This window comes from Dipodomys merriami, unplaced genomic scaffold, assembly GCF_024711535.1.
Source record: "Dipodomys merriami isolate MVZ:Mamm:240054 unplaced genomic scaffold, mDipMer1.0.p SCAF_20, whole genome shotgun sequence".
NCBI lineage: Eukaryota > Metazoa > Chordata > Mammalia > Rodentia > Heteromyidae > Dipodomys > Dipodomys merriami.
Window position 1 is genome coordinate 8,238,703 of NW_027203382.1, and position 13,604 is coordinate 8,252,306.

A 13,604-nucleotide genomic window follows, 5' to 3' on the forward strand; every position below is an offset into this window, starting at 1 on the left:
CCTGATGTGAACTTCACAGCAGCTTGGCAGGCAGCTCAGGGAGCTTACATGCTCTGAGAATGCCGGCAGCCCCCGTTTGCACTGACCTGCGCCCTGGGCCTTACTTCCAAGAGTCAGAATGCCTAGGGAAATTACTAGATTTCCCTTCAAGGATATGATGATGAAGGCTTTGAGAACAAAGAGAAGCACTTCTAATTAAAAAATTCCAAAGCCTCAAAATTAACCTTGGACACAGAAAGCCCCATGTAGCTTAAATTATGTAGATTCGAATCTCAATAAAATAGCAGGTTACAATCCAATTAGATGTGCAGAAACCCCAATAATAATTACCTTGGAATGTATACACAGTTCCCATTCATGGCATTTCAACATAATGATGAGCACTAATACCATCTTCACACAGGATCACTGTTCTGTAACTGAGTGTTTCTGTAACTAATGAAGGCAGCAAAGCTGTGTCTCCACTTAGAAGTGCCAGACTCCTCACAAACATATTCTATGTCCAGTTACTTGAATAATAACAGACAGTGACATTCTACCCAAGGCTTCTTTATAGCAGGCTTTAGCCTTTGAAAGGGGCAGATTCTTCACTTGCGTTCTAAGCCTCTGGCTCTTTCCATTTCCCTGGGTGACCAGAGCTGCCTTTAGAAAATGGCCTGTTACGATTTCTAGAATCATCATTCCACAGCCTGCCCCTTATCTGCACCACCTGGCACCCGAGCAGGAGAAAGATTTTCTACCTTTGTAAAGATCCCTTCATAGGTAAAGCAGCTCTGAAAGAGACAGCTGGTGGATTCTATTTGAGATCCTTCCAGCTAGTTCCAAATGGCTTTTTTTTTTCCTTACGCAAGCGTCTTCCTCAGTATAGTCACCTCTGGGAGTTTATTTGCGTCAACAGGTAAAAAGGGCATCTTTGCTTCTGCAACTCTCTGAGGAGCACAGCCACTACAGCGTGAGAAATCCATGACTCTAAGTGGGAAGCCAAAGGAGGTGCTAATAGAATATGTTTTTTTACACCTTACTCCTACACACTGAAATCTCTAGCTAAAAATTATAGCACTGCCGCACGGATGGGCAGCTTGTTAGGAGTCCTTTCGCCCAACTGTCTGTTCAGCCGGCAGCACTCAAAAGTCCTTAATGTAGACTAATTGGAAATCTTTTTTTGCTTCATCTCAGTAACTTCATTACCTCAGAGTTACTCTACATAATTCTTTATATGCAGTAATATCCTGCATAAAATGCTTTCACACTATTTCCATCAAAGTGAAAATGTGGAAAACCACTACTAATTGTCCAATCTACTGAACAGGGAGTGCAAACTATACTAAGCAACATCTGTGTGAGCATTTCATGTGGCAAAGATCACATTTCTGTGCCATAGAGGCAGACAGATTATCTATCGGAAGGCCAATGGGAATTTTGCATGAGGCAGAATTTCTAAATTTGCCAGACCAAACACAATGGACCCGATGATTAATGGGCCAGTATGATTCACAGGATTTTGAAATAGTTCCTTTTTTTATAGACAGCATTTCGTTTGGGAATCACAGAAGAGAATATTCATAGTGGGAGTGTTTCATCCCCAGAAAAGGCATCTTGCTGCCAGAATTACAGACAAGTTGCATATAGAGGAAAGTGAACTAAAATATCAGCAGATGGCAAACATCCGCTCATGGCTTAGAGGAGGAAGTGGGGAATCGAATCAGCTGAGTTTCCTGTTCATAGCAGATGCAGGTTTCAGTATGGCTACCCTGTCACCCTCCTCATGTGTCCCCATCTTTCTCTCCTTCCTGATGCCATCCAGACAAGTGCTGACCTGCACAATGACTGCACTGAGACCCACACAGGCACCTCGGCCTCTGCACCCCTGGCTGCTGGCATCTTTGCTCTGGCTTTGGAAGCAAAGTAAGTCCCAGAAAGCTGTTCATCACCTTTTCACTGACACTATTTCTTCTTTCTAGTAGCATACATTATTTCCCAAATAGGTGGTTACTGGAGAACAGTTGGAAAACTGCACAAAACAAGGCAAACTCTCTTTCTGCCTCTTAGAGATAACCATTCTTAACCTGTCAATGTAGACTCAACAGACAAAAAGTGTGGGGCCTGAATATATGTATATATAATTTTGTAATCTATTAATCCACCTAACAATATATTAAAATTACTTTCTCCTGTCTAAGTCAACATTCTTTAGGCTTCAAACATTCAGATTCTTCTCCTAGTCCTCTTCCCAATAAGCTACAAGGCATTCCTATCAAGAAGAAATAATTTCCTATGGGTAGAATTTGCAGTTCTAGTGCAGTTTTGAGGACTCTGGAACTCCCCATGGAGATGGGTCAGAGTTCTGAGACATATCATGATGAGATGCAAGATTATGGTACTTATGATACCAGACCATGGCCACAGAGAGATGTTAAGGGAAAGCTATTCTTAAAATTGAAAGTCTAGAGCCTTTCTTCTCAACTCAACACCTGTGAGATGCATGAAAATATAATTAGCCAGGCCTTGACTATTTTTGACTACTGACCAATATCATGTAATATTTACCTGCATAGCCAAAATAGTTGTAGTGTTAATTTCACATAAGAACTGACAATTTTCTGGCCATGATGCCTCAAGCCTGCAATTGTAGCTATTTGTGAAGCAGAGATTAGGGTATTGCATTTTTAGGACAGTCGCAGCACAAAAAGTTTATGAGTCTCCATCTCATCCAATGGCTTGGTCCCTGGCATGCACCTGTTTCTCCAACTTCCAGGGAAGCACAGTGGCTGAGTGCAATGGTGTGCACCTGTCATACTTAGTCACATGGGAGAATCAAAGTAGGTTCATAGCCCATGCTTATCCTGGGCATAAAGCAAGACCCTACCATGAAAGCAATCAGTAGAAACAAGGGTTGGGCTAGAATTATGGCTCAAATGGTAGAATATCTACCTGAGTCCAGTATTACAATTAATTAATTAATTAATTAATTTGCTCCACTGTTTCTAAAGCTGTAAGTCTTCTTTTTTATACCTGCTTTTTTGTTTTCTGTTTTTTTTCTTTATTGAGATTAAGTGATGATACATAAATTTCACAAACTTCATAGTATTGTGGGATAGTGATATTTAGCTAAAGTTACAAACACATTTTAACCTTCACAAGGCGCATTGTCATTATCATAGTCTATAAAGTTTATGAACTCTACAAACTTTGACACTACAACTATTTGTTTTCCAAATCAGGTAATATGAACATTTCTTTCCTTTTGCTTAGTGTGAGCTGTTCCCTCTTTCCCTCTCATTCCCTCCCTTCCATCTCTGCCCTTGAGTTGCTTAGTTCACTCTCATCAATGTCCAGTGCAGCTGATGGGCCCCTCTGCTGTATTTTTCACCCATTTCCCTCTGATTCTGTGCCCTTCTCCTAACTTCCCTCAGATGTGCACATGTATATACTATATGTGAGGTCAAGAACATGGAGTCATCTAAAAATGATGTGACAAATTAAGAAGAGGTCCTTTGTTTCTCGAGTTCTGTTTACTTTGCCATATTTCCTTGCATTTTGGATTTAAGCCTTCTTTCTATATAAGGAAAAAGTTATTGAAGCATGATGTAGCCTCATTAATCTCATTTTTCTCTGATAGACTCTTCCTAAAAACAGGAGCTGTACTGCTATAAAAATGTATGGGTGTTATCAATGGGTCAGTGAATCACTACTGCTAAATGCACATACAGTTGCTTAAGGATATGTGAATGGAATATTTCTGGGGAATGGCTTGTGAGTTCTAACAGATTATTATAGTACACTTAATTTAAAAGGCATTAAGAGTCTATGCTCCTCTATGTGTATATTATAAGAATTTAATTTCCCTCATTTTGATTTCATTCACAGTAAGGTAGACATGATCTTTCTTAACATTTATATCTCTCCTGCCATTGTACATTGATTGTCGAGACATCTGTTCTCAATATTATGCTTCTCTGAACCTGAACTCTATTCAATGAGTATTATGTCAGAAAACACAAATGACAGATTCAAACCTTTATCTTTAGACACTTGAGAGTGAAAGAATCACTCACATAAAATGTGCACAGTCAGTCAAGGCACAACTATGGAGACTGACTAAACTTGTCAAGAGTAATGACGTTCAATACTTACCGGGTTCTTTCTGTAGACCAGACATGCAAACTTTTACATACAGTGTATGTATATAATCCTCACAACATTCTTATGATATAGAAATTATTAGTTATATTTTACAAATGAAACAATTGAACCTTCAAAAGGGTAAGAAATGAAACCCAGGTCTCAGAGAAAGATTTGAATTCAGGACTGTTTAACCCCAAAGCTGTGCTATTATCAACTACACTATGCTGCCTCCCAAAGTCCTGATAGGGACTAGAATGCTGGGTGAAAGCCTGTTGTCCATCAAATAAAGGAAGGCTAAGAAGATTGAGGCTGATATAAAGGAACATGACCCATGCGTTCCTTTACTGTGTTTCATTGAATGTGATATAGCCAGAGGAAAGAAAGGAAGAAAGGGAAAGAAAAAGAAAAGTTTCTAGCTGAAATGTGTACAGAGGAATGCTTTCTTTTTCTAGGATACCTTGAATACCAGTGCATGTAATTAACACCAGGGAAGTTTATTTATCATGCTGATTCCCAGTTTCTACTGCTAGCAATGCAGATCCTGAAGTTTCTGGTATGCATCCCTGGATACCCCATTTTTAGCAATTATCTCAGGTAGTTTAATGCTAGTACTTTTAATCAAAACTTTGAGAACTGCTATAAAAAAGTGTATTTCCTACCATTTTATCCAGCTGTGATTGTGAAGCTATCCATAAGGGCACTTAACAGGCAAATCCTGGAGAGAAATAAAACTAAGAGAAGAAAATTCTTTTCATAAGTCCCTGTAGCACCATCATTAGTATGTAGTGAATACATCTAAGAAAGCTGGCAGACAATAGCTTCAATCTTCAGAGCCAAGATCAAAAGAATCAGAATAATTTTTAATAAAGGAGAAAAATTCTGAAGTGAACCATTGAATTTCTTCATACCTTTAGAGCTGTTAAGCAAACAGCTGACCCTATCTTCATTTTTTATTAAAGTCTGGAGAAAAAGAAATGAACTTTCAATGTTTCATGAAGGCTTTGGGGGGAAAATTATAACAAAAATCCATATGGGTTATGAAATTTTGAAAAGTCAAAAGTTAGTAAATCTTCAACCTCAGGACCCATGTAGATAAAATTAGAAGCCAAACTAGAATATTCCTAAGAACTTTCACTGCAGAATTTTGTCTCCAGACTACCTACCTCACTTCTAATTATAATCAAAGCTTTACTTCCATGTTTAATCCCACTAAGCTTATTTTCTATTAACACATTTTTGATTAGCAGTGCAATGCAGTTTAAATTTTTTAATTATTGTGGATGCTGTTGCACACTAATTAACAAGGGAAGGCTGTCAGAGTGAGTTGCACTATTGTTAGCAGAGCCTTTACATCTATGGGACGCAAGAACATAAATGAGAAATAACCCAATAAGAAAGTAATTTTCCTCATTGTGTGACAATGATGTTCCTTAAGTATTTTTCCAAGGCTAGATAAAAAATTAAGAACATTATAATAACTACAACTGATATAAAATAAACGCTCTACTATAGAAATACATAAAGCCAACATGTTGTGTACAATTACTGTGGTTGCTAGTACCCAACCATATGCCCTCTGAATACCCTTTACCACCCCCATCCCTCTTCTACATCTCTACCCACACTGGTGATCCCTGTGGAAAACATTTTTGTTGATCACACTGATGGAAGTTTTTATTCAAAACTCCTCTAAAAAATTTAGAGAGAAACATGCATTTCAATAAAATGCTTCATGGACAGAATAAGTATCTACCTGCTCTAGTAGCTAATCATGCCTGAATGTGGAATCCTTGACAAAGAAACAAGAACTTCATAGCTCGGAGCCAGTGGCTCACACTTGTAATGCTATCTACTCAAGAGGCTGAGATCTGAGGATTGTGGTTGGAAGCCAGTCTGGGCAGGAAAGTCCATGAGACTCTTATCTCCAATTAACCACCAGAAAACCAGAAGTGGCGCTGTGCCTCAAGTGGTAGAGTTGAACCTTGAGTTGAAGAGCTGAGGGACAGGGTCCAAGCCCAGAGTTCAAGCCCAATGACCTACCAAAAAAAAAAAAGAGAGAGAGACAGAAATTTGTACTATTAGACATATAGAAGAAGATCTGGATACTTAGGAATTCTAGGAATTGTCATTTTTTAACACTCTACATTAGAGATGAATAACCATTGGCTGTCAGAGTCACAGTGCACAGTTCTTTAGAAGTAGAATACAATTTATTGTGCTTTCTATTGCTTCCTACTATAACCCCATGATTTGAAATGACATGATTATCTTAATTGTTTATATGTTCATTATCTTTATTTTTAAAAACTCCTTTTTTTGCTATAATACACAGAACTGGATAGGCTTTATATTTTTAAAATATAATTATTTTAAAATGTCCTATCTTCAAATATTTTCACCAGTAAGACTGTGGAGGGGCTCAGGACTTTCCATTACTTACAGGTGACGATGTGCAGGTAAACCACCTGCACAGAATCACTGAGCTGGCATTGTCAGTCATTCTATCATCTGTCAGTCATTCTCAGGAGTTAAATGCTATGTTTTTCATAAATCAGTTTGGCTGAATAAGAGTATGTAAACCACCAGGCATTGGCGTTCCTATTTAAAACAGCAAACTAAAATGAAAGAGTTAAAATTTCATCACCTACTGCTGTGGCAAAAGCCAGATTATCAAACTAGAGAAAACATGGACTAGTTGGGTTCCATTTCGTACAGCAGAACAGATGGGCCAGAATGGGCATGGGCTTATTGTTGAAGGAACCCCAAACAAGAGGCTCCAATACTTGTCTTATGGACCCTGTGGTGTATATATACTGAGAGGGCTTGAGGGAAGATTGAGGGAAGATAGCAGTAGACAAGTACAGGTTACTGAGGTTGAGTAGGGAAAAGTATTTTCAAGGATTTCCCCCTGCCTCCTTAAGAAGCTTTTACAGAGGTGTCTAAAGTAAACTTGCACCTTTGGGAAGGTGGAAGTTAGCCTCAGGCTAAGTGACCTAAAAACAAAGGCTTTCACCAGAAAGTGTTAGAGACTTCTATACAAAGAGCACTAGAGCCCTGAGGGCATGTAGCCTTGAATTAAACTCCCTTCAGAGACAGATACACAAGCTAAGTATTGAATCTCCTGCTAGCTGCAGGTTTAACCACGTGGCCTACCAAAGAAAGTCTTTTTGTGTGTGTGTGTGGGGGGGTGCGGTCGTGGGGCCTGAACTCTGGGCTTGGGTGCTGTCCCTCAGCTCAAGGCTAGCACTCTACCACAGTGCCACTTCTGGCTTTATTCTTTTCTGCTAATGTGGTGCTGAGGAATCCAGCCCAGGGCCTCATGCATGCAAGGCAAGCGCTCTACCACTGAGCCACCTTCCCAGCCCCCAAAGAAAGTATTTTTTTCTGCTTTTATCATTATTATTATTTTATATTTTTTATTGTAAAAATACTGTACAGAGGGGTTACGGTTACACGAGTAAGGTAATGAGTACAATTCCTGTCAAGTCTTGTTACATCCTCCTTTGTTTTTTTCCTACCATCCCTTCGTTCCCCACCTCCCCAACCCTAACCCCCCTCCATGTTGTAAAGTTCATTTTCAACATAGTGTCTTGTACATCTCATTGTTACAATGGGTCAACCTGTACCCTTATTTCAGCATTTTGTCATTTCCCTTCCCCTCCCCAAATTAGAAAAATGTATATACAAGATGCAAGGCATCGGAATCAAATACAGTGAAAACAAGCATTATACCAAAAGACACAAAAAAATTACACAGTACATTATAAGTACATTAAAAACAATGGCAAGAAAGAAAAAAAAACTACTTGTGTCCCTATCTTGGGGTTCATTTCGCTTAACATTAGAAAGAATGACATCGCCCCATTTGTTAGGAAATGGAAAGACTTGGAAAAAATTATATTAAGGAAAGTAAGCCAAGCCCAAAGAAACATAGGTCCCATGGTTTCCCTTATTTGCAATAACTAGTACATGTGTAGGACAAGTAGAATAGGTGAAGAGCTCTGTACATATGACCATTTAAGAGATGTTAAGTGAAAGGGAAGTCTTTATAATTGTCTTTGGTCAGGCCAGAAAAAAAAACCCAGCGATTTTTAAGCAGGAGCTTAACTTCTCAATATTTAGAAGTATGCATTGCTTTTTTTTGGTTACCAGGGTATTATTGTTTGGGGGATTGTATGTTACTGGCTCTGGAGAGCAGCAAATTCAGCCAGACCCCCCTGATGATTGTTCTACAGTCCTGTAGTAAGATAGGAACCATATGAAGTAAACTCTAGGGCATTCTGACTTATAGTAATGCTCCAGGGAAATAATGTAGGTCTCCAATGGAAGGAAGAGCTTGAGGTCTGGAAACAATCTAATTGCTTGTAGCCATAACATTTGAAATTATAGCAGGCTATTTAATGTAGACACATTCATTTGATCATTCAAACTAACCAAGTTTATCCAGCATACACTCTTGTGCCTAGCATTCTTCTGAGTGTTTGGCACACAGGGAACACAAGAAATAAAGTTTTCACCCCTTCTCATGTTAAATCCTAGCTAGGGTGACAGACAATAGACAAAACAAGTGAATTTGCCCAGTAGGTGATCATGCTACAGTAAAGAGAATGTTTAGCAATAGAAGAGTCTGTGGGGAAAATTGAGATTGGTCTATAACAAATCCAACAATCCTTTGCATTTCCAATTTATTCATATTATTGCCGAACTAATCTTACCAAAAGTCTTTCTTGATTTTTACCATTTCCTTGCTCAGACATCCTCAAGGATCCTCACTACCCAAATGCTAAACTCCACTTGGTGGCATTTCTTCTTGTGGTCCTTATTGCTCTGTAGCCATATTTATTCCTTGTTGCCTCTATGTGCCAGTAGAGCAGACTGTGATATAGTAAGTAATTTATTAAGTCATGAACATAACAATCAACAAATACAAATAATAAAAAATGGATTGTAATCATCTTTAGTAGGAGGAAAAAATCTTACATATACCTACAATTGTTGTTCCTTGTAAATATAAGCTCATGTAGTTTCTTTGTGCCTATGTGAACTCACCCGCATTCATGCACTTGTGCTAATATTGGGCTTGTACTCAGGATCTGGGTGCTATCCTGTAGCTGTTTTGCTTAAGTCTGGTGCTGTACCACCATGAGCCACAGTGCTGCTTCCTACATTTTGCTACTTCATTGGGGATAAGAGTTTCATAGACTTCACTCCTTGTTCTGGCTTCAAACAGCAATCCTCAAATCTCAGTCCACTGAGTAGCTAGGATTACAGGCATGAACTGCCAGCGCTCAGCTTCTTATCTTTTTTTTTTTTTTTTAATATGTGATCAGTCTTCAATATCTTCCAAGGTTCAGTTCCAGGAATTTCTGAAGGTATAAAAATCTGTAGATGCTGAAATCTCTTATATAAAATGGTGTAGTATTTGTAAACAATTTAGGTGAATTCTCCTATAATTTAAATTATTTCTAGATGACTTATAATAGTTCAGATAATGTGAATGCGATGTTATACTGTATTGTTTAGGGAATCATGACATGAAAAGTATTCAGTATAGATGCAATATTTTCTTTTCAAATATTTTTGATCCCTAGTTGATTAAATCCAAGAATGCGGAACACATGTATGTAGAGTTGACTGTGCAAAGAAAGATGGCAGTGTTCAGGTTGCTAGCCTCTTTCTTTAAAATGTGATTTAAGAAAAAGCCAAGACATGGTCTGTGAGTTTATAACAAAATGTACTAAGCCATGGATAGCATAAGACTGGAAGATAGCATAATAGAGCAAATGTTACCATTTATTTTTTCCAATTAAATGTAAATTAGAAATCACATGCAAAGGTCTATGCTTCTATGAGGCTAAGGATTGAGTGACACTCATAGTACATATTATGAGTGGGAGTTTTTAATATTGTATTTTGATTTTTAAATTGTAAAAAGTATGCCAGTAGCCCCTAAAATAAGCACAGTTACAAAAGGCATTTTATAATCACTGAATGGAAACGCTTAGTTTTAGTACTTGCTTTTATAAGGAAATGCCATTGTGTTACTACAAGATGTTTTGTGTCCCTTCCCCTCTAGCCCAAACCTCACTTGGCGAGATATGCAGCACTTGGTTGTCTGGACCTCTGAGTATGACCCATTGGCCAATAACCCTGGCTGGAAAAAGAATGGAGCAGGCTTGATGGTGAATAGTAGGTTTGGATTTGGCTTGCTAAATGCCAAAGCTCTTGTGGATTTAGCTGACCCCAGGACTTGGACCAGTGTTCCTGAGAAGAAAGAATGTGTTGTAAAAGACAATGACTTTGAGCCTAGGTAAGTACTGCCAAGAGTTTTAGGTGAATATATGTCTATGACACAATTTGGTTAAGATTCTTGTTACTCTATATATATAATTATACTTTTTCACATCTACCCTTGTTTTAAGTAAGTGGAGATAGAGTTTTCCAGTGTCCTCTATGGCTCTCTATGAAGACCATGGAAAGACCAGAGCAATGAACTCCGTTAGCATATTTTCATGCTCTTCTTACAGACTACCTACCACAGAAAATTAAGAATGCACCATGTTTTATGTACCACTTAGGAAGATCATTGCTCAACCATCAGTTTTTGTTTTGTTTTGTTTTGTTTTTGTCGGTCATGGGGCCTGAACTCTGGGCCTGGGTGCTGTCCCTCAGCTCTTCAGCTCAAGGCTAGTGCTCCACCACTTAAGCCAAAGCTCCACTTCTGACTTTTTTTCTGCTTATGTGGTGCTGAGGAATCAAACCCTGGGCCTCATGCATGCAAGGCAAGCACTCTACCACTGAGCCACCCTCCCAGCCTTGCCCCCCCCACCCCCAATCATCAGTTTTAAGATTCATTCTCAGCTCAATGATATTATACTATTTTTTCAGTCTTAGGACTGATGAAATTTAGTTCTTGCTAACCAGTTCCCCTATATCAAGAACATTTACTTCTATGTGATTCATGACTTTTCTCCCTTGTAAGTTTCTTTGTCATACTCCTTTTATATAGACTATCTCTGGTTTATCATATCTGACCATATAAACAGAATCTGCTATAGATATTTTGTTTCAATTGAGGGAATCCTATGTTTCTGAAAATTCACTCACACAAAATAGCTAAGACATGGGCTGGGAATGTGGCTTAATGGTAGAGTGCTCACCTAGCATTCATGAAGTCCTGGACTTGATTCCTTAGTACCACATAAACAGAAAAAGCGGAAAGTAGCACTGTGGCTCAAGTGGTAGAGTGCTAGCCTTGGTGCCCAGGCTCTGAACTCAAGCCCCAAGCCCCACAAAAAATAGCTAAGCCTGGAAAGATTTGGGAGTAAGTCTTTATGGATAAAATCTGTTTTTCTTCAGAGAATCTTTTTTATATTGTAATGATCGACCCTTTTCACAAATCCAAGACAAATCCTCCTAAATTTGATTCTCTAGCAAGAAATATCACATTTAAATATTTGTGTTTCTTGATATTTTATTAGATATTAAATTGATATATAGTTCATCATAAATAGGATTCTACTCATATCAGGAAGGACAACAAGCTGAGTATGTAGTGAAGACTGATGTAGATGTCTTTTCGTACATTTTATTTAAAGTTGATCCTTTAATGGTATTTAGAGCCCTGAAAGCCAACGGAGAAGTTATCATTGAAATTCCAACAAGAGCTTGTGAAGGTCAAGAAAACAGTATCAAGTCCCTGGAGCATGTGCAATTGGAAGCAACAATTGAATATTCGCGTAGAGGAGACCTTCATGTCACCCTTACTTCAGCTGCTGGTAAACAGTCAGACAAAATTCTTTTAACCTCTTTCAATTTTGAAATCAATGCTTTCAAATCAATGACTATTCTTGTTTATTTATACAACTAAATCTCCTAATAGGTGTGTTCAAATATTAGCAGTGCACTAATTTTTCTTGGTGTTAGTTTTTCTCTGCCCTGCTCATTCTCCTGGACTCAGAAGTGAGAAAAGAATGTGGCCTATTCATGTTAATTAACTTTTTAGAAGTCATGCATCTTCAAACTATACTTAATTACCTGTGGTACTGACCTACTTTTCATTTTCTATTCCTTAGGTAACATGTTAGTGAAAATTAGTCTCATTAATAATGAACAAAACCTATAGGTACATCTAAGATATAAAAGAATCCATTGAGACATTCAGAATTCTGGTCCATAAAAGAAGATAGAGAGACTAATAAAATCTCCATGATAATATGAGTAAGGCTATATAATATATATGAACATTTGCCCTTTTCCTCATAAGGTCTTAAATAAGAGAGAGGTATTAATCTAGAGTCCAACCAGGCATTGTCACAATGCAGTTTCCAATTTTGATAGGATTCAGCTGACTAAATTCAATTTTTTGTTTGTTTGTTTGTTTTGGTCCAGTCATGGAGCCTGAACTCTGGCCCTGGGCGCTGTCCCTCAGCTCTTCAGCTCAAGGCTAGCGCTCTACCACTTGAGCCACAGTGCCACTTCTGGCTTTTTTCTTTTTGCTTATGTGGTGCTGAGGAATCGAACCCAGGGCCTCATGCATGCAAGGCAAGTGCTCTACCACTGAGCCACCTTCCCAGCCCTAAATTCAATTTCTATAGGCAAAATTTGAGGAAAGCTGAGCTTTCCTTTTAGTATATTAATTCTTAGATCTTTGAAATAGGCTCTGTTACTTAGAATGTAATAAAATTTGTTGATATATAGAGGGCTTAGACTTGAAAAATTAGTAGTTCTTACTACTGGTTTTTAGGAGATGAATAAATTGGTGTATTTTAGTGAATAGATGAAATTATTAACAGTACTTAAGAAATAAGTAATAAGTTATTTAAATAAGTTAATTCTTATATCTTCATTAGTGTTTAGACTTAAGTACCTATCAAATTTTCAAGATTTTCTTTTATATTTAAACATGATTCTGCTATTAAAATGCATTCACATCCTTGACTCCATTCTTCAATCTTAGTCATAAATGTAGTGCTCATGTCTTAACTGAATAAATCTTAACATGGTCCCTTACTATTTTTCTACAGTATTACTGAAGACTTATGCAAGGCAGCATGCTAACTATTATAGACCAAAATGTTTTCTCTCGTGAATGTCTCTATCGTTGTTTTAATACTAAAAGGGAAAAATTGAAGTACTGATCTCTTCTAGTTTTCCTTTCTAGTTATGAGATGCTAGAGTGCATCCTACTATCAAAGTTGTTAAGACACTGATTGACTTGTGTTTGTTTTATGAAAACAGGAACTAGCACTGTCCTATTGGCTGAAAGAGAGCGGGACACATCTCCTAATGGCTTTAAGAATTGGGACTTCATGTCTGTTCATACATGGGGAGAGAATCCTATAGGCACGTGGACTTTGAGAATTACAGACATGGTAAGAATGAATAAAAGGTTGCGGAAACATGAGCTCACTTTTCCACACTGTAAAGCACTTTTACAGTTTGTATTATCATTCATCAGGACTCTAGAGAGTTTTACT

At 38.0% G+C, this 13,604-nt stretch overlaps 1 protein-coding gene across 1 annotated transcript in view; it reads left to right on the forward strand.

The window, feature by feature from the left end:
* The window catches only part of Pcsk1 (proprotein convertase subtilisin/kexin type 1), a 43,303-nt gene that overhangs the window by 25,330 nt on the left and 4,369 nt on the right, over nt 1-13,604 (forward strand). Inside the window, exons 9-12 of the mRNA XM_070031041.1 lie at nt 1,805-1,905; nt 10,202-10,435; nt 11,746-11,903; nt 13,366-13,499. Coding sequence (XP_069887142.1) covers nt 1,805-1,905; nt 10,202-10,435; nt 11,746-11,903; nt 13,366-13,499 — 627 coding nt within the window. The remainder of the gene's footprint in view (nt 1-1,804; nt 1,906-10,201; nt 10,436-11,745; nt 11,904-13,365; nt 13,500-13,604) is intronic.